This window comes from Pelophylax lessonae, assembly GCF_965119305.1.
Source record: "Pelophylax lessonae genome assembly, chromosome: 4".
In the NCBI taxonomy this organism is placed as follows: Eukaryota; Metazoa; Chordata; class Amphibia; order Anura; family Ranidae; genus Pelophylax; species Pelophylax lessonae.
In genome coordinates, this window is record NC_138771.1 from 591,292,340 (window position 1) to 591,312,494 (window position 20,155).

General features: G+C 41.8%; 1 protein-coding gene across 1 annotated transcript in view; it reads right to left on the reverse strand.

The window, feature by feature from the left end:
* Positions 1 to 15,116, reverse strand: part of RDH8 (retinol dehydrogenase 8) — a gene marked incomplete at its 5' end in the record, with an annotated part of 55,951 nt that extends 40,835 nt beyond the window's left edge. Inside the window, 2 exon segments of the mRNA XM_082254903.1 lie at positions 14,953 to 15,085; positions 15,087 to 15,116. Coding sequence (XP_082111029.1) covers positions 14,953 to 15,085; positions 15,087 to 15,116 — 163 coding nt within the window.
* Between the last annotated feature and the right edge of the window lie 5,039 nt (positions 15,117 to 20,155).

Here is a 20,155-nt window from a genome sequence, read left to right on the forward strand (position 1 = left end):
GCGCTCCCGCTGTTTTCATTCACAGCGGGAGTCGGGCCAGGGGAGGAGCAGCGGCGATCGCCGCTGCTTTGCCCCGATCGTCGGGGAATCCAGTTTGGAGATCCGCCCGCCTGTGTAAACAGAGCGGGCGGATCTCCTAAGTGACAGGGAGTGACAGATCGGAGTGTTCAGCATAGCTGAACATCCGATCTGTCCCTGGCTCACTCAGTCACCTCCCCCCCCCACACGTTAGTAAGCACCAGGCATACATTAACCCCTCCCTCTCCAATAAAACTAACCCCTTCCCTGCCAGTGTCATTTTTACAGTAACAGTGCATATTTATAGCACTGATTACTGCAGTAATGTCACTGGTACCCCCAAAAGTGTCAAAAATGTCAGTCAAGGGTCCGATCTGTCCGCCGCAATGTCGCAGTCCCACAAAAAAAATCGCAGATCGCTGCCGTTTCCCTTAGTTAGTAAACGCAATAACTTTTGCGCAAACCAATCAAAATACGCTTATTGCAATTTTTTTTTACCAAACATGGGTAGCAGAAAACAAATTTGCCAAAAATTAAAAAAAAAATTGGTTTTTACATCTTTTTTGGGGGGAATTTCAAAATAAACGCTCTTTTTTTGTTTATAGCGCAAAAAGTAAAAATCGCACAGGTGATCAAATACCACCAAAAGAAAGCTCTGTTTGTGGGAAAAAAAGGACGTAAATTTCGTTTGGGTACGGCGTCGCATGACCGCGCAATTGTCAGTTAAAGTTGCACAGCGCCGAATCGCAAAAAGTGGCCCAGACGTAAGACAGCAAAATGCTCTATTGGTAAAGTGGTTAATAAAGGACTTAGAAAAGGTCAAAAACCTGTGTACTGTGCTTATTTACTTGTTACACATTTTTTCACATGGGGGGCAGGATTTGGGGGTCTCCTTGTTAAAGGGGGCTTCCAGATTCCGATAAGCCCCCCCGCCTGAAGACCCCCGCAACCACCGCCCAGGGTTGTGTGGTCCTTAAAAATGGTTCAAATGGGGGGCAGAGCCCCCCGCCCCAAAGCACCCCCCCATGTTGGGGACATGTGGCCTGGTATGGTTAAAGGGGGGGATGCTTGCTCCCCCCCTTTTCCTGATCTGCATGCTCAGGTTAGGGTCTGGTATGGATTTTGGGGGGACCCACGCCAAAAGTAAAAAAAATTACATGGTGTTCTACTTTAAATCCATGCTAGATCTGAAGGACCTGATATGCATTGGGCGGGGGGGGGGGGGATGCCATTTTTAAAAAAATTTTTTATTGCTGGCATTCTTTTTTTCTACATTCAGCTGTCAGTGGAAGCTCACTGACTGATGAGTCATCGGTTGTTAAGGACGCGGCGGCTGGCTTCCCGGCCTGCTCATTAACAACCAGTTTTTCTTCACACAGAATTCAAATCGGTTGATCATTTTTCAACCGATTCAAATTCTGATTGTTCTGAAAACTTGGAATTCGTTTGATGATTAAAAAAACCTAAACTAATTTTTATTTTTTACAAAAAACCAAAGAGGCATCAAAATCGCATCTATATAATGCAGGCGCGACTTTCATGGCGACTTTTGAGGCCTATGGACCTATGGAACTCAAGTCGCATGAAAGTAGTGCAGAAACTTCTTTGACGTAGCACAGATATAAACAGTACTCATAGGGAAACATGAGGTTTTGACTTGTCATGCGACTTTGGGGCAAGTGTGAAAGGAGCCTAAGTCTAGGTTCATATCTATTTTGTGTGTGTTTTTGTACATGCATTTTCAGACTTCAAGCATATTTGTTTTAGGCCCCAATTACTCTTGCGAATTGACCCAACACTAATTACATGCGAGAACCCCATGCGAGTGGCTGCAAAAAGCTGTGGGAACCAGCAGCCTCCCAATGCTTTTAATGGAACTGCCTCCTGCAAATCGCCAGGAACCCCCCCCGGCTGGAAATCTCACATGTAATGAAAAGTTATTTACTAGGATAAGGAAAGGCAAGAAATTGAGCAAAAAAATTCTGATTTTCAGGCATTGGTCAGGCTTTTTCCAGGCACTTCCACTGAAGTCTACGGAAACCTAAAACTAAAGCGCACCAAGCTTCAGTCAACACAAAGCTCAGGTGTGAATGGGCACCATAGAATATGATGGGAATCCTTATGGGAAGCACTTCCAGAAAAGCACTACCATTTAGTTATGTATGAACCCGGCCTTACTGCAAAGAAGACTGCCCATACACGGAGGTAAAAACTATTTTCCTTCCGGGGATAAAAAGTGCCACCTTCTCATTTGCAATGAACCCCTAAAGTGAATGTGATGGGAGTCACTTTGGTTGGGGGGCCCATGGAACCCAGCTTACCTTAGAGAGGTTGGGAAATCCCTTTCAACCCCCAGGCCCCTCTTATGTGTAAGTCACCCTGTGTCTATTAGGGGCACAGGGTGTCCAAGGAAATGATGGACAGGTACTTAATGGACACTGAGAATATGGTTTGGATTACTTCAAGTGGGACAGCAATATTTATTAATCATATACTGTATCTCAAGAAATATATGAAGACTATTCCTGGCCTGTTTGATTTTGAACATGTTCATTGAAAGAGCGGGTCACATTGGCCTCTGTTCCATGTTCTTCAATGTAGGAGACGGACAGTCTGTTACTGGTGGTCTCCTGCTATTGTCTGTTTGATAAGGTTTGATGTGTTTATACATAGGATAATGTGTAATGTATTTTGTTTTAGCCTTGTTGCAGTGCTGAGTTAATTAACATGTTAAATATAACATTGTCTAGATGTGGATTCCCATTCACCTATTGTTTCTATCCAGATGGCTAGGTAATTAGTTTAGGTTAATTATATTTCTGTACACAATTTCATCTGCATATGATAATGTAATCAGGCACCTGACCTGGTGGGGTAATCTGATCAGGAGAGGGATGTCCTCCTGTGTGGTATATATTGTGTGTGAGTTTGTTCAATAAAGGTTCCAGATCTATACAAGCTATTCTCGGCTAGTTTTGTATGGGGACGCCTAGAATATCTGATATCTATGTTCAGTCTGGAGGAAGTGGTATTCTGATGGAAGCACACAAACACCGTGCGGATTGCAGTTCCGTTACAGTAAACAATATTTTAGATGCAAAATTATCATTAATATTAATCATTTAGAAATGTTTTTTTCTGTCTTTGATCGATTTCTTTACCATCATTTTAGGTTGTTAATTCTGAAATATGCAGAATGCATCCCCGCCCCGGCTAATACCCTGTCCTAATGTTGTGCAGCTTGTCTCCAGCTGGTCCAAATTCATTTAATTGCATGATCCTGGCATGTGATCTATACTGCATCTGTTTAGATAGAAATATACAAATCTGCCATTCTTTTTTAACAAACTGTCTCATTAAGTGGTATTAAACCCAAATCCAAAAATGTAATATATTGCAGCTTACGAATCATTAGATATGGTGGCTGCATTCGTTTTCTTTTCTTTAGCTTTTTTCACCTGGTGATCAGGCCAGTAACACACCTCCTGTATTAGTGAGGCACAACTCTGGAGGCACAGCAGATAGCAGCATTGTCTGTCTAAGTGAGGGGAGTGTAAAATGTATTAGCAGATTTTAATACACTAACAAATTGAAGCCAAACTCCAGCTCACACTTTATAATTAGTTACAGCAGGTTTTTTTTTCCTTTTTGTTAATAAAGTTTTGCACAAATAAATAAAAGCTGATCATTTTAATCCCCCCTGCCAGTGTTAAATGGTTTGTCTCATCCCTGTAAACCGATACATGCTGCTGGGGAATTTGTGCTTTTAAAAAACAGACTTGTTGGCTAGATCACCAGATGAAAATGGAAGAGGAAAAATGCTGCCATCACATCTAAGAATTGGCAAGCTGCAATTTATTAAATGTTTGCCTTTGTGTTTAATACTTCTTTAATTGAGGTGTGTACATGCATAAGCCGTCCATAAATACATAAATAGCTTGAATCTTGGCCGGTTCAGCAGGGACTGGCCTAGATTTGCGCCATTTATGGGCAGGCTGATTTGACCCATGTCGATCCATCGATTGACTCGGGTACAACCAGCCTGTTGGATTTTTACATGTGATTATTGCCATTGACTATAGCACCTAGCCATAATCACTGTGTTCTCTCTGCAGGCATGACTCCCCCTTCTGGGAGAACACAATAGCTCGGGGGGAGGGATTCCCCCATCAATACTGACTGTGGAAAGGAAAGAAAAGGGCATCATCTATGGCAGGGATCCTCAAACTATGACCCTCCAGCTGTTGCGGAACTACACATCCCATGAGGCATTGTAACACTCTGACATTCACAGACATGACTAGGCATGATGGGAATTGTAGTTCCTGCACAGCTGGAGGGCCATAGTTTGAAGACCCTTGATCTATGGCCTGCCTTAGGCCAGCCATACAAAGAGCAAATTTCTTTCCTGCAACCCAAATTTCTTTCCTGTAATTCACTCGATTGCCCCATCAACACAGATGGAATCCCTTCTGCCGGGCCATTGTCTCCTTCCCATGGGAGGGGTGGGGGAATCTGTCCCCGCCGGGAGAAGACAGTGATAATTGCTAGCAGCTATAGCAGCCGCTAGAGATAATCGCAGGTAACACCTGGCATGTTGGTTGTACCCAAGTCAACTTGGTGCATTCAGCCTGCTCATACACAGTTGGAATCTCGGCTGGTTCAGCAAGAAAGGAGGCCCTCAATGGAGCCGGTTCACACAGCTCCGGGACAGCTGTGGAGCGAGTTGCACACGAGTTCTGTGCGTCTTCTTGTCTGTTTCAGGTCAGAATTTAGCCAAAAATTCAGACCGATATTGGACCTGAAATGGTGAACAGGGACGCATCGAACCCCTGCTGTGAGCCGCTCTGCACAGAGGTGTGAACCCAGCCCAAATGTATCAAGGCCTTCTGATTTGAGGGCCAGTCCATATAGTACTTTGAGCTTTTACACATTAAGCAGGATCCTGAACTACATGTAGTTGTTAGTAGATCTAAAGAAGATTGTACAATCAGATTGAAATGTGCGTGGTCAGCTTTAGGCCCCTTTCACACATACAGTCCGTTCATCAGTTCAGTCACGTCGAAATGTATCAGTTTTTCATCCGTTTTTTCATCCATTTTTTATCCATTTTTTATCCATTTTTCATCCATTTTTCGTCCGTTTTTTATCCATTTGTCATCAGTTTTTCATCCGTTTTTTACCCGTTTTTTTTTTTTACATCCACTACCAATACAAAAATGGATGAAAAACTGACCGTTTGTCCATTTACATCTGTTTTTCGTCCGACATTGACGGAAGCGGATGAAAACGGATGTTAACGGATGATCATCCGTTGTCATCGGTTTTTACATAGAGATGAACTGATGTCCGTTTTTCATCCGTCAACGGATGGATGAAAAACTGACCACCGTATGTGTGAAAGGGGCCTAAGACAGTTCTCTGAACATGTCAGAATTGAGGGATCATTATATGAAACACAAGTTTCTTCACACAGATAAATTATTATTAACCACTTCCGGACGGCCTCATAGCAGATATACTGCTACAGGGTGGTCCTCCTGTGCAGAATCACATGTGTTTTTATATATATATAAACATGATTCTGCACTTCTGTCTCGCGTGCCCCCTCACAGCTGACACCCACTGATCATTGAGCAGAGAGACAGAACAAAGCTCTGCCTATGTAAACAACGCAGAGCTCCATTCTGACCGGGGTGGGGGGGGGGGAGGGGGGCAGAGATGGATATTTTGTTCCTGCAAAGCAGGGAATAAAATCTATTTCTTCCCTAAGTAAAAGCAGCACATAGAGCATGCAAAAACACTGACTAGGCACACATTTAACCCTTTGATCACCCTAGATGTTTAACTCTTTCCTAGCCAGTGTCATTAGTACAGTGACATTGCAAATTTTTAGCACTGATTACTGTATTCATGTCACTGGTTCCACAAAAGTGTCAGTTAATGTCCGATTGTCCACCGAAATAATGCTGATCGCCGCCATTACTAGTATACAAAAATAAATAAATAAAAACTCCAGTATATATCCCATGGTTTGTGGACGCTATAACTTTTGCGCAAACTAATCAATATACGCTTATTGTGATTTTATTTTACCAAAAATATGTAGCAGAATGCAAATTGGCCTAAATGTATGAAGACATTTTATTTTTTTTTATTTTTTTATTGGATGTGTTTTACAGCAGAAAGTAAAGAATATTGTTTTTTTTATTTATTTTTTTGTTTATAGCGCAAAAAAATAAAAAACGCAGATGTGATCAAATACCACTAAAAGAAAGCTCTATTTATGGGTAAAAATATGACATCAATTTTATTTGGGCAAAGTTTTGCATGAGCGCACAATTGTCAGTTAAACTAACGCAGTGCCGTATCACAAAAAATGGCCTGGTCATGAAGGGGGAGTAAATCTTCCGGAGGCCAAGTGGTTAAAACTATAAATGTAGATCTTGCACTATGCCAAAACTAAAATACCTGAATCTACTATACAGTAGTATTTTATAGCATTAGTCATGTAAAGGCTCAATCCACCCATAACTAACATTTTTGAGTTTGTAGTAGGTGATGAGTAGTGATTGGCCAAAGACCCCTCGGTTCGGTTTGAACCAGAACTCCCGAAAACGTAAAAAGTTCGGACCTGAGCCATGATCCTTATTAAAGTCTATAGAACCCCACACTTGAAAAATCAAAAGTCCCCATTTTGAAGGCTCATATGCAAGTTATTGGCCATAAAAAGGGTATGGGGGCCCGGGTACTGCCGTGGGGGACATGAATCAATGAACACATTTTTTTAAAAAAATATCTTTTTTAGTCCCCGTTCACACTAAGGCGACCTGTGAGGCGACCTGGTCGCCTCACAGGTCGCTGTAGGTCGCCTTCCATAGGGAAGCTGCGGACCCGTTCTAATAGGAGCGACACAAGTCGCTCCGACTTAGAAAAAGGGTCCGGAGCTTCTTTGGGGCGACCCGGAGGCGACCGCCATAGACTTCAATGTTATGAAGTCCGTGGCGGCCGCTCCAAGGTCGCGGTGCAAGCAGGTCGCCCCCCCAAGTCGGATCGCCCCTATGTGAACGGGGCCTTACAGTAGCAGTGATTTTAATTAAGCTTAAAGTGAAACAATATAAATAAAATATTGCTTTAAATATAGTGCCCTGGGGTCCCCTTAGTCTGCCTGTAAAGTGGCGCATCTGTACTGTGTATAGAACCTGCTGCAGCAAAACTGACATTTATAATGAAAAAACAATGACATTTAAATTGCGGGCAATATAATACCTTTGGAGGCAATACAAAAATGAAAGAAAAAAAGAAAACCGCGTGGGGGTTCCCCCCAAATCTATACCAGGCCCTTACCTGAGCATGGAAGGAACAAAAGGGGGGTGGGGGACGATTAAGCAACCCCCCTCCTGAACCATATCGGGCCACATGCCCTCAGCACCTTGTCCCCATGTTGATGGACAAGGGCATCTTGTCGACAGCCCTGGACTGTGATTGTGGGGGGTCTGTGGACAGGGGGGTTATCGGAATGCAGTTGCAATTTGCAGCGAGTGTCAATGTTAAAGTGGTTATAAACCTCAGACGTGAAATATGAACAAAGCATATCCCTCTATAATGTGTACTTTTCTCAGTTAAGAGCACTATAATTTCTGTCTGCTGCTTCGTTCCTCTGCTATCAGCATGAGTCCATTCTGACAAGTTCTCCTGACACCAAGAGGAAAAAGGTGACAGGGGAGGGATCTCCAGCTGATTGACAGCCTCAGCTCTGTTCCTGTGTGCTGTGTGAAAGGGGGGGTGTCGCTTCTATCCAATCAGCTCTCAGAGTTTTCCTCACTGAGCTCTGCAGAGTGCAATTTCAGCTCTCCACTCCCTTTTTTCTGACAGCTCAGACAAGCTTTATAAATTTTGTACTTTGAACAGCTATAGAGAAGAGGTACAACTTATGTAGGAGGATTTGTTTAATCTCCGTGTATTACCTGAGGCGGGTCACTTCACTGGGTATATGTAAGGGATTACAACCACTTTAAGTTAGTGACACCTCAAATGCAGGCCTCATACACAGTGCGTTTGTCTGCACCAGATCGCATGGTACAAAACTTCCATGTGATCTGGTTGCAGTGCGCTTCCACAAGTAGTGCATGCGCTACTTTTGGTGCGATGCAGTTCTATTCAGAATGTGAATATCATGTGAATCGAACAGGAATGTGCAGCAGTGTGAATTGGAGCTTAGTGCGATTATGTAGTGCTACTTGGAAACAACGTTGATATTTATTTGTGGCCAAATTTACAGTGGAATGGCACTAAAGTAATACAGGAACCTTTTCCAAAATAACTCTGTGCTGAGTAACATTGATGTGAATGGGCACCATTGAAAATGTGACATAAAGGAGAAGTACAGGCAAAGCATGTTTGGCTGTACTTCTATGGATCACAGGAGTGGAGTCCGTTCTGCATCCAGTGACCTGTTTTCAGCAGACAGCGGGCCAAAGCCTGCTGTCGCTTGATGTCACAGAGCCAGTCCAGAGACCAGAGAGCGGGCTGAAGTTCACTGTCTGCTGATGTCACAGAGCAGGTCCAAGTTTGGGCAAAATCGTGACAATGAAGTCGGGATCCGCCCACATGCCTGGACCACTGAGAGGCTGAGCCGGCCGCTCCCTCCCCTCCACAGTCCAGCGCTCCAGGGAGCGAGGAGGGGGCAGAGCAGACAGCGGTGACTGACAGTCAGCAGTTCTCTGCTCAGGGAGCTGTGAGAACCGAGCGATCAGTGGTGATAGATCGCTCGGTTCTCAGTGTCAGAGCATCGGACCAATGCTGCATCCACCTAGGTAAGTGTGATTCTAAAAAAAAAAAATAAAGTCCACACTTCTCTTTTCTCCATGCACACTAGCGTTTTTTTAAGCTCCTAGAAGCTGTTATTAGCATTTTTTCTGCTCCTAGAAGTGAAATAGCGTAATCCTATTTTGGAGCTTCAGCATCTAGGAGCAGAAAAAAAACAGTTTTTGTAGAGTTTCTTGGAGCGTTTTTCCAGCAGAAAAAATGCTGAACACTCCTAACTGCTTCTAAATGCTAACAGCTTTTTTTAGATATTTTTTTCTTCTTCTTGATGTACTGCAAAAACGCAAATAAAATGCTAATGCTCCTAAAAGCTTCTAAATGCTTCAAAAAGCTACTAAAATGCTCCTACAAGCTGCCACTAAAATGCTATTATCAGCATTTTTCATCCAGCATTCTTTTCTAGCTTTTTTTGAGCTTATGAAAAATGCAAGTGTGTATGGAGCCTTAATGCTACATGGCACATAAACCAGCTGTATGTGGGACTATCTCCACCTTTTTCTTCTATCTAATGCCTCGTATACATACAACGATTATCGGCCGACCGATCATCCGTCTTTTGTCCAGAGTGGTGTTTTGTTGGTTGGAATGTGCCTAGACTGCACACTAATTTTCTCGGCCAACAAAAACCAACTTCAGAAGTGATGTCATGTGATGGTTTACTTTCCGTGTGTTTTTTCTTCTCTGAGCATGCCCAGACTTGCTCATTAGATTTTTGTCTGCCGAAATCTGTACTGACTGACGGAAAATCGGCCGTTGTGGTGATGGCCAACAAAAAATTTATAGCCTGCACACCAGATTTTTTTGGGGCGAAAAGTCGGAGTCGGTTGTCGGAAGCATCATACTAACAAGCCGAAAATCAGCCGATCGGACGTTGGCTGAAAATTCCCGGCCAATAATCGATGCGTGTGTACGAGGCATAACTTTGTTATTGGGTGCTGCAAATCTTCACAACAGGAGATAGATAAGATAGATAAGATAGATAAGATAGATAAGATAGATAAGATAGATAAGATAGATAAGATAGATAAGATAGATAAGATAGATAAGATAGATAAGATAGATAAGATAGATAAGATAGATAAGATAGATAAGATAGATAAGATAGATAAGATAGATAAGATAGATAAGATAGATAAGATAGATAAGATAGATAAGATAGATAAGATAGATAGATAGATAATTTGTCTATACAATAATTACTTATGATAAGTACAAACCACACATTGTGAGATTGGAGACATTGTAAAGGAAGATTTGGGAAGAGTGACATTGTGACACTTGAGGTACACACACACAATCACTGACAGTAGATAGAAGTCAGGGGATTCCGTCTGATATTCTCTAAGCTGTAAATCGGTTTTCTGCAGGCAATACATGGAAGAAATGTCCAGATACAATTGCAGGGTACAGATCACTTCCAGTCTACCTGCACTGCTCAAAGGGTAACAAGCAGAAACAAGCACTGATAAAACCGCACAAGGAGCATAAACACACTGCAAATCATTACTTCTATCCCATCACATGTGAGCTTTCCAATAGAGAATTTTTGTACGACTTTTGCTAAAACTTTTGAATAATGATGCACACATCTATAAATGACGCACACATACAGTATATAAATGACGCAGACATACAATATATAAATGACGCACCCATCTATAGATGATGCACACATACAGTATATAAATGACGCACACATATATAAATGACGCAGACATACAATATATAAATGACGCACCCATCTATAGATGATGCACACATACAATATATAAATGACGCACCCATCTATAGATGATGCACACATACAGTATATAAATGACGCACACGTACAGTTTTTAAATGACGCACACATCTATAAATGACGCACATATACAGTATATAAATGACACATATACAGTATATAAATAACGAACACATATATAAATGACGCACACATACAGTATATAAATGATGCACACATATATAGATGATGCACACATTTAGAGATGACACGGACATACGGTATATAAATGACACACACATATATAAATGACGCACACATACAGTATATAAATGACGCACACATACAGTATATAAATGACACACACATATATAAATGATGCACACTGTAAGGGATTAGCTCGGTGGTAGGCGTGGATGACCCCTTTGGGGGTGCGTTTTCACAGAGAGATAGCCCAAAAGTGCTTGCAAACAACAGGTTTATTCTTCAAACAAGTGCATGCAGCAAAACATCCAAAATAAAATAAAACAAAATAAATCCTTGCCTCTGTGGGCGGCTACCTTCTCACAACTGGAACCTACCTAAGAAGTCTTTCCAACCTACTGTTGGGCCGACACTGCTGATCCTACAGCAGACACTCAAATGTCCATTTGTTTGCTTTTCACACAGCACAAACATTGTCCATTGAACATGTCCCTTTGTTTTCTTTCACACAGCACATGTCCATTTATAACAGGTCCCTTTACTCTTCACACTCTTCACATGGAACACTTTGTCTTCTCACCTTTGAGACGTCTTCACTCGTGGTTACCCTCCTTAGCTTCACATCGCTGTAGGGGGTCTTCTCCCATGCTCACCAGCTTGTCGGGAGGCACACATCCGACTGTCCCCCTCTCCCAGCCTACACGGCGACAGGCGGCAGCAGTCCTTCTCCCATGCCCACCAGCTTCGGGAGGTACACGTATGTCTGTCCTCCTCTCCCAGCCTACACGGCGACAGGAGGCAGCTTCTGGAGGCAGCAAACAATAGGACTTTCTCTAAACAAATTATAGAGCCTTAACTCCCTCATTCTGAACAGGTGAAGGCCTTTCAACTTCCTGCTGGCTAGCTCTGTAGCCAACACCCTAAATTAATTAATGGACTTCTCAATCAGGTGGAAATGTATCTCCTTCCTGTGACTACATTCCCAGATTTAGCTGACTTCCTGTCACAACACATATATAAATGACGCACACATTTATAAATGACGCACACATACAGTATATAAATGACGCACACATATATAAATGACGCACACATATATAAATGACGCACACATACAGTATATAAATGACGCACACATACAGTATATAAATGACGCATACATATATAAATGACGCACACATACAGTATATAAATGACACACACATATATAAATGACGCACACATATATAAATGACGCACACATACAGTATATAAATGACGCACACATATATAAATGACGCACACATACAATATATAAATGACGCACACATATATAAATGACGCACACATACAGTATATAAATGACACACACATACAGTATATAAATGACGCACACATATATAAATGACACACATATACAGTATATAAATGACGCACACATATATAAATTACGCACACATACAGTATATTAATGATGCACACATCTATAGATGACGCACACGTACAGTATATAAATGACGCACACATACAGTATATAAATGACGCACACATATAAATGACTCACACATACAGTATATAAATGACACACACATACAGTATATAAATGATGCACACATACAGTATATAAATGACGCACACATATAAATGACTCACACATACAGTATATAAATGACGCGCACATATATAAATGACGCACACATACAGTATATAAATGACACACACATACAGTATATAAATGACACACATATATAAATGACACACACATACAGTATATAAATGACGCACACATATATAAATGACGCACACATACAGTATATAAATGACGCACACATACAGTATATAAATGACACACACATACAGTATATAAATGACACACATATATAAATGACACACACATACAGTATATAAATGACGCACACATTTATAAATGACGCACACATACAGTATATAAATGACACACATGAAGTATATAAATGACACACACATACAGTATATAAATGACGCACACATATAAATGACTCACACATACAGTATATAAATGACGCGCACATACAGTATATAAATGACGCACACATACAGTATATAAATGACACACACATACAGTATATAAACGATGCACACATACAGTATATAAATGACGCGCACATATATAAATGACGCACACATACAGTATATAAATGACGCACACATATATAAATGACGCACACATACAGTATATAAATGACGCACACATACAGTATATAAATGACACACACATACAGTATATAAATGACGCACACATATATAAATGACACACATATACAGTATATAAATGACGCACACATACAGTATATAAATGACACACATATATAAATGACGCACATATACAGTATATAAATGACGCACACATATATAAATTACGCACACATACAGTATATAAATGATGCACACATCTATAGATGACGCACACGTACAGTATATAAATGACGCACACATTTATAAATGACGCACACATACAGTATATAAATGACGCACACATATATAAATGACACACATATACAGTATATAAATGACGCACACATACAATATATAAATGACGCACACATATATAAATGACGCACACATACAGTATATAAATGACACACACATACAGTATATAAATGACGCACACATATATAAATGACACACATATACAGTATATAAATGACGCACACATATATAAATTACGCACACATACAGTATATAAATGATGCACACATCTATAGATGACGCACACGTACAGTATATAAATGACGCACACATTTATAAATGACGCACACATACAGTATATAAATGACGCACACATATAAATGACTCACACATACAGTATATAAATGACGCACACATATAAATGACTCACACATACAGTATATAAATGACGCGCACATATATAAATGACGCACACATATAAATGACTCACACATACAGTATATAAATGACGCACACATACAGTATATAAATGACACACACATATATAAATGACGCGCACATATATAAATGACGCACACATACAGTATATAAATGACACACACATATATAAATGACGCGCACATATATAAATGACGCACACATACAGTATATAAATGACGCACACATATATAAATGACGCACACATACAGTATATAAATGACGCACACATACAGTATATAAATTATGCACACATACAGTATATAAATGACGCACACATACAGTATATAAATTATGCACACATACAGTATATAAATGACGCACACATATATAAATGACGCACACATACAGTATATAAATGACGCGCACATATATAAATGACGCACACATATATAAATGACGCACACATACAGTATATAAATGACACACACATATATAAATGACGCACACATATATAAATGACGCACACATACAGTATATAAATGACGCACACATACAGTATATAAATGACGCACACATACAGTATATAAATGACGCACACATATATAAATGACGCACACATACAGTATATAAATGACGCACACATATATAAATGACGCACACATACAGTATATAAATGACGCACACATATATAAATGACGCACACATACAGTATATAAATGACGCACACATATATAAATGACGCACACATACAGTATATAAATGACGCACACATATATAAATGACGCACACATACAGTATATAAATGACGCACACATACAGTATATAAATGACACACACATACAGTATATAAATGACACACATATATAAATGACACACACATACAGTATATAAATGACGCACACATACAGTATATAAACGACGCACACATTTATAAATGATGCACACACACCTATAGATGACACACACAAGCGCACACATAGACTGGTCTGACCTTTCTAAAGAACGAATGTGACCTCTCATGAACTCTCCCTTCCTCTGTAACCTCTTATCACCTCCTATATAAGGATTCTCACCTCTTCTCACACAGTCCAACTTATTTATACAACATACAGCAACCAATCACAGTTCATATTCCCCCAAAGTGAAATCAGGTTGCTATGGGTTACGGCAGCGCACAGATGATTTTGCTGTTGTACAGAAGAAGCCCACCGTCTTCTGTCGCCTCCTTCTATAACTTGTACTACTCCTGGGAATTCCTCCTCCTATTACTCCACCTAACCTGTCCCACTCCATACAGTTCCTTAGCAACTCCTCCATAGTGGCCCAGGACTTCTCACCATGGTAGCGTTGCTCGGGGTCCTTGGCCAGCTGGACGGCAATCTTGAGGCCGATGCCCGAAGAGCACCCGGTTATGAGGACAGTCTTCTTGCTGTTATTAGCCATTGTGCCTTGTTCTGTCTGAGCTGCCAACCCTCCTCTGTGAGAGATCCCGGATTATCATATTACCACGTGACAATCTACTGTCCCTTTTAACCTCTTCACTCCCTCCAGGGTCAAAGGTCCGCTCTACACTCGTTACGCCCGTGTAATTGTAATAACTCAAATTTTATTAGCACATTTTCTTTTTATTATACTGAGCGGATATTTCAGATTTAATTACTGACAGATAAAAATGTAGATCAAAAAACTGCAACAAAAAAAAACATTGCCTTTGAGTGCCATCAAATATATATGAGATTGGTCTGCATTTATTAAAGTGTCTGAAATATGTACTGTCTGTCCTGCCCGAAGCCAACCAATCCATCCGAATCAACTGACTTCGTTACCTCCGGCCAATGCAGCAATTCATTTGGATAACAATTTTTTATTTTTTAATAAAAAGTGTTTTTGGCCATTCTGTTCTATTTAATTCATCTTTGTTTAAATGATAATGAATAATAATGTTAAATCTGGACTCCGGATAAAAACAATTTATTGACACACGCACAGTAAAAATAAATCCACACTAATAAAATGTGTCCCATGAGTCTAGGGACCAAAAAAAAAAAAAATCCCCCCTTCCTAACACAAATCCTCTACCCCTCAAATTTCTTCTCCTACCACAAATGCCCCCAAACATCCCTACTATCACAAATACGCCTCCCCAAGAATTGTCCCCTCCTAGCACAAATTCCCTCCCTCCTGCAATATTACCTTTTCTAGCACAAACCCTCTTCCCTTATCCCGCCTCTACAAACACCCCCACCCCCCCCCCCAAAATCCCCACTCCTACTACACCTCCCTATTTTTCCCCTCCTAGAACGATTCTTAGCTTCTGCTCCCCCCCCCCAAATTCTCCCTCCCAACACAAATACACCCCCCCAAATTTCCCCTCCTACCACAAATGCCCCCAAACATCCCTACTATCACAAATACGCCTCCCAAAAATTGTCCCCTCCTAGCACAAATTCCCTCCCTCCTGCAATATTACCTTTTCTAGCACAAAACCTCTTCCCTTATCCCGCCTCTACAAACACCCCCCCCCCCCCCTCCAAATCCCCACTCCTATTACACCTCCCTATATTTCCCCACCTAGAACGATTCTTAGCTTCTGACCCCCCCCAAATTCTCCCTCCCAACACAAATAAACCCCCCCCCCCCCAATCTCCTTGTGGTGCCCCCACACCTCACATGATACCACAGTGCCCAGGGCAACTGCCCTTCCTGCCCACCTCTTGTCCCAGCCCTGGTGTTGCATGCACTGTACAGGCCAGATACGGTATCTGCCCTGTACAGGGCATGCAGCACCAAACATTGAGCACTAAGGGTTAGTCCTTGGTTACACAGGCAGCTAGGGGGCAGTAAGAACAAGCGTTCAAGACTAAAAGATAATATGCAACCAGCCAAAAAATCCTTCCCCCCCCAAAAAATAAAATAAAACCGGGCACTAATCTGCATGCTTACCCCCTAAGCATTAACTCCAATTCCTCCCAGCACAAATCTTCTGCCCCCCCCCCATTGAAATCCTCTCATTTTGCATATTCTCCTAGCACTACTCTCCCCTCCCCCCCCCCAAAAAAAAACTCCTCCTAACACAAATCCATCATCCCTCAAATTTCTCCTCCTAGCACAAATGTTCCCCACACACCCCTACTAGCACAAACCCCCCTCGCCAAAAATTGTCCCCTCTTGCACAAAATCCCTCCCTCCCACAATATTACCTTTTCTAGCACAAACCCTCTACCCTTATCCCACCTCTCAACACAAACCCCCCCCCCCCCCCCCCCGAAATCTCCACTCCTACTACACCTCCCTATATTCCCCCTCCTAGAACGATTCTTAGCTTCTGCTCCCGCCCCCCCAAATTCTCCCTCCCAACACAAATACCCTCCCCCCAATCTCCTTGTGGTGCCCCCGCACCTCACATGATACCACCATGCCCAGGAAAGCTGGCCCTCCCTTGGATGTGGTGGCTGCATTAGTTTTCTTTTGTAGACTTTTTTCCCTTTTTGTTTTTGTTTTCACCTGGTGATCTGGCCAGTAATCCATCTCCTGTATTGGAGTGCCCCTGCTCTGGATGAAGGAGCACAGGGGGCACCTTTGGCCAGCAACATTGTCAGTCCGGGGGGTTAGATGTACTAGTAGATTTAAATTCACTAACAAATCAAAGCCAAATTCTAACTCACGTTGTATAACCAATTGCAGCAAACAGTTTATTTTCCTTTTGGGATAAAGGTTTTACATCAATAAATGAAATATGATCATTGTAAGCACTCCTGCCATTGTTAAATGGCTTGTCCCATTCCTGTAAACTGATAAATTTGGAAGACAGCTTGTTCTGCTGAAAAACAACATCTGAATCCCCAAATGACAATAGAAGAAAGAAAGCCTAAAAAATAAAACAAATGCAGCCATCGCATCTAAGAATTGGTAAACTGCATAATAATGAATGTTTACTCTCTTAACTAATTTGGATTTATTTTTACAGTGCACATGTCAGGCGGGAATTGAGCTTTAAAATGATTCTTACCTCTTCTGTGCAGTTGGTTTTGCACAGGGCAGCCCGGATCCTCCTCTTCTCGGGGTCCTTCTTCGGCTCCCCTAGCCCCTCCCTCCTGCCAAGTGCCCCCGCAGCAAGCAGCTTGATATGGGGGCACCAGAGCTGAGTCACAGCTCCGTATGTCAATTTAGACATGGACCCACAGCCCTGCATTCTTTTCTCTCCTCATTGGCTCATTGACTTTGAATGACAGCAGCGGGAGCCAATGGCATGCGCTGCTGTCTCAGCCAATGAAAAGGGAAGTCCCGGACAGCTGAGTCTCTCGTGCAACATCGCTGGACCTAGATGGACCCCAGGTAAGTAATAGGGGGGCTGAGGGGGGGGAGGGGCTGCTGCACACAGAAGGCTTTTTATCTTGAGTGCTTGCCAAGTGTATACTGTATATATACACAGTATCTAACAAAAGTGAGTACACCCCTCACGTTTTTTGTAAATATTTTATTATATCTTTTCATGTGACAACACTGAAGAAATGACACTTTGCTACAATGTAAAGTAGTGAGTGTACAGCTTGTATAACAGTGTAAATTTGCTGTCCCCTCAAAATAACTCAACACCCAGCCATTAATGTCTAAACCGCTGGCAACAAAAGTGAGTACACCCCGAAGTGAAAATGGCCAAATTGGGCCCAAATTGTCAATATTTTGTGTGGCCACCATTATTTTCCAGCACTGCCTTAACCCTCTTGGGCATGGAGTTCATCAGAACTTCACAGGTTGCCACTGGAGTCCTCTTCCACTCCTCCATGACGACGTCACGGAGCTGGTGGATGTTAGAGACCTTGCGCTCCTCCACCTTCCATTTGAGGATGCCCCACAGACGCCCAATAGGGTTTAGGTCTGGAGACATGCTTGGCCAGTCCATCACCTTTACCCTCAGCTTCTTTAGCAAGGCAGTGGTCATCTTGGAGGTGTGTTTGGGGTTGTTATCATGCTGGAATACTGCCCTGCGGCCCAGTTTCCGAAGGGAGGGGATCATGCTCTGCTTCAGTATGTCACAGTACATGTTGGCATTTATGGTTCCCGCAATGAACTGTAGGTCCCCAATTCCGGCAGCACTCATGCAGCTCCAGACCATGACACTCCCACCACTTTGTACTCCTTAGTCCTCACCTGGGTGCCGCCACACACGCTTGACACCATCTGAACCAAATAGGTTTATTTTGGTCTCATCAGACCATAGGACATGGCTCCAGTAATCCATGTCCTTTGTCTGCTTGTCTTTAGTAAACTGTTTGAGGGCTTTCATGTGCATCATCTTTAGAAGAGGCTTCCTTCTGGGACAACAGCCATGCAGACCAATTTAATGCAGTGTGCAGCGTATGATCTGAGCACTGACAGGCTGACCTCCCACCCCTTCAACCTCTGCAGCAATGCTGGCAGCACTCATACGTCTATTTCCCAAAGACAACCTCTGGATATAATGCTGAGCACGTGCACTCAACTGCTTTGGTTGACCATGGTGAGGCCTGTTCGGAGTGGAACCTGTCCTGTTAAACCGCTGTATGGTCTTTGCCACCACACTGCAGCTCAGTTTCAGGGTCTTGGCAATCTTCTTATAGCCTAGGCCATCTTTATGTAGAGCTACAATGCAATTCTTTTTTTCAGATCTTCAGAGAGTTCTTTGCCATGAGATGCGCGTACGTGAGTTAAGTCACAGCAAATTGGAACCAACGCACGAAAATTCGTACGAAAATTCTCGTATGACAAAGGCTTCTTTTTTTGTTGTTTATTGTTTTTGATCATGCGCAGTCTTTCTTTTGTGATTTTCCTTGTACAAAAATTGTACATTAAACTAAACTCGTTCATTTTTTTCCATAGGAGAAACATTTTGAAGTTTGTCCCTTCGAGAGTTTTCGTACGAAAATTCAATGGCTGTTAAAAGTTGTGTACACACTATACGAAAATCGTACGAAAATTCTTTGGACGAAAATGTTCACCCGATTTTCTTATAGTGTGTACTAGCCTTTAGTTTTAGTAAATCAGCCCCAATACAACCTCCTATAGGCAGTCCAGCACTCAGCTTAGTAGAGTGATTCAAGAAAAGTAATATGCTGACCCCAGATATACAATTTACGGGTGCAATTTAAATTCCATAATAGTCTATGTGATTGAATGTATTTTTGTGGGAAGGTCCCTCAGCAGAAACATTTTGGTAAGTGCTGTTCTTCTATGTAGTCTTCACCTTAGTTATATCCCTGTTAATGTTAAACTAAAATAACACTTTCATTAGAAGCTGTTGACTGCAATATAAAAGCAAACAGTAAGGTCACAAAGTCCTAACTCAGTATCCAAACCCAGTGTAAAGTGGGACTACGGAATACCAGCTGAATACAAATATAGAACATACAAACATAAATAGGGATTGATTTACTAAAACCGGAGAGTGCAAAAATCAAGTGCATGGGAGCCAATCAGCTTCTAACTTCAGCTTGTTCAATTAACCAATCCAGGTCCACCCTATAGCAGTTTTACTGCTACAGGGCGGCACCTGTGCGCCGG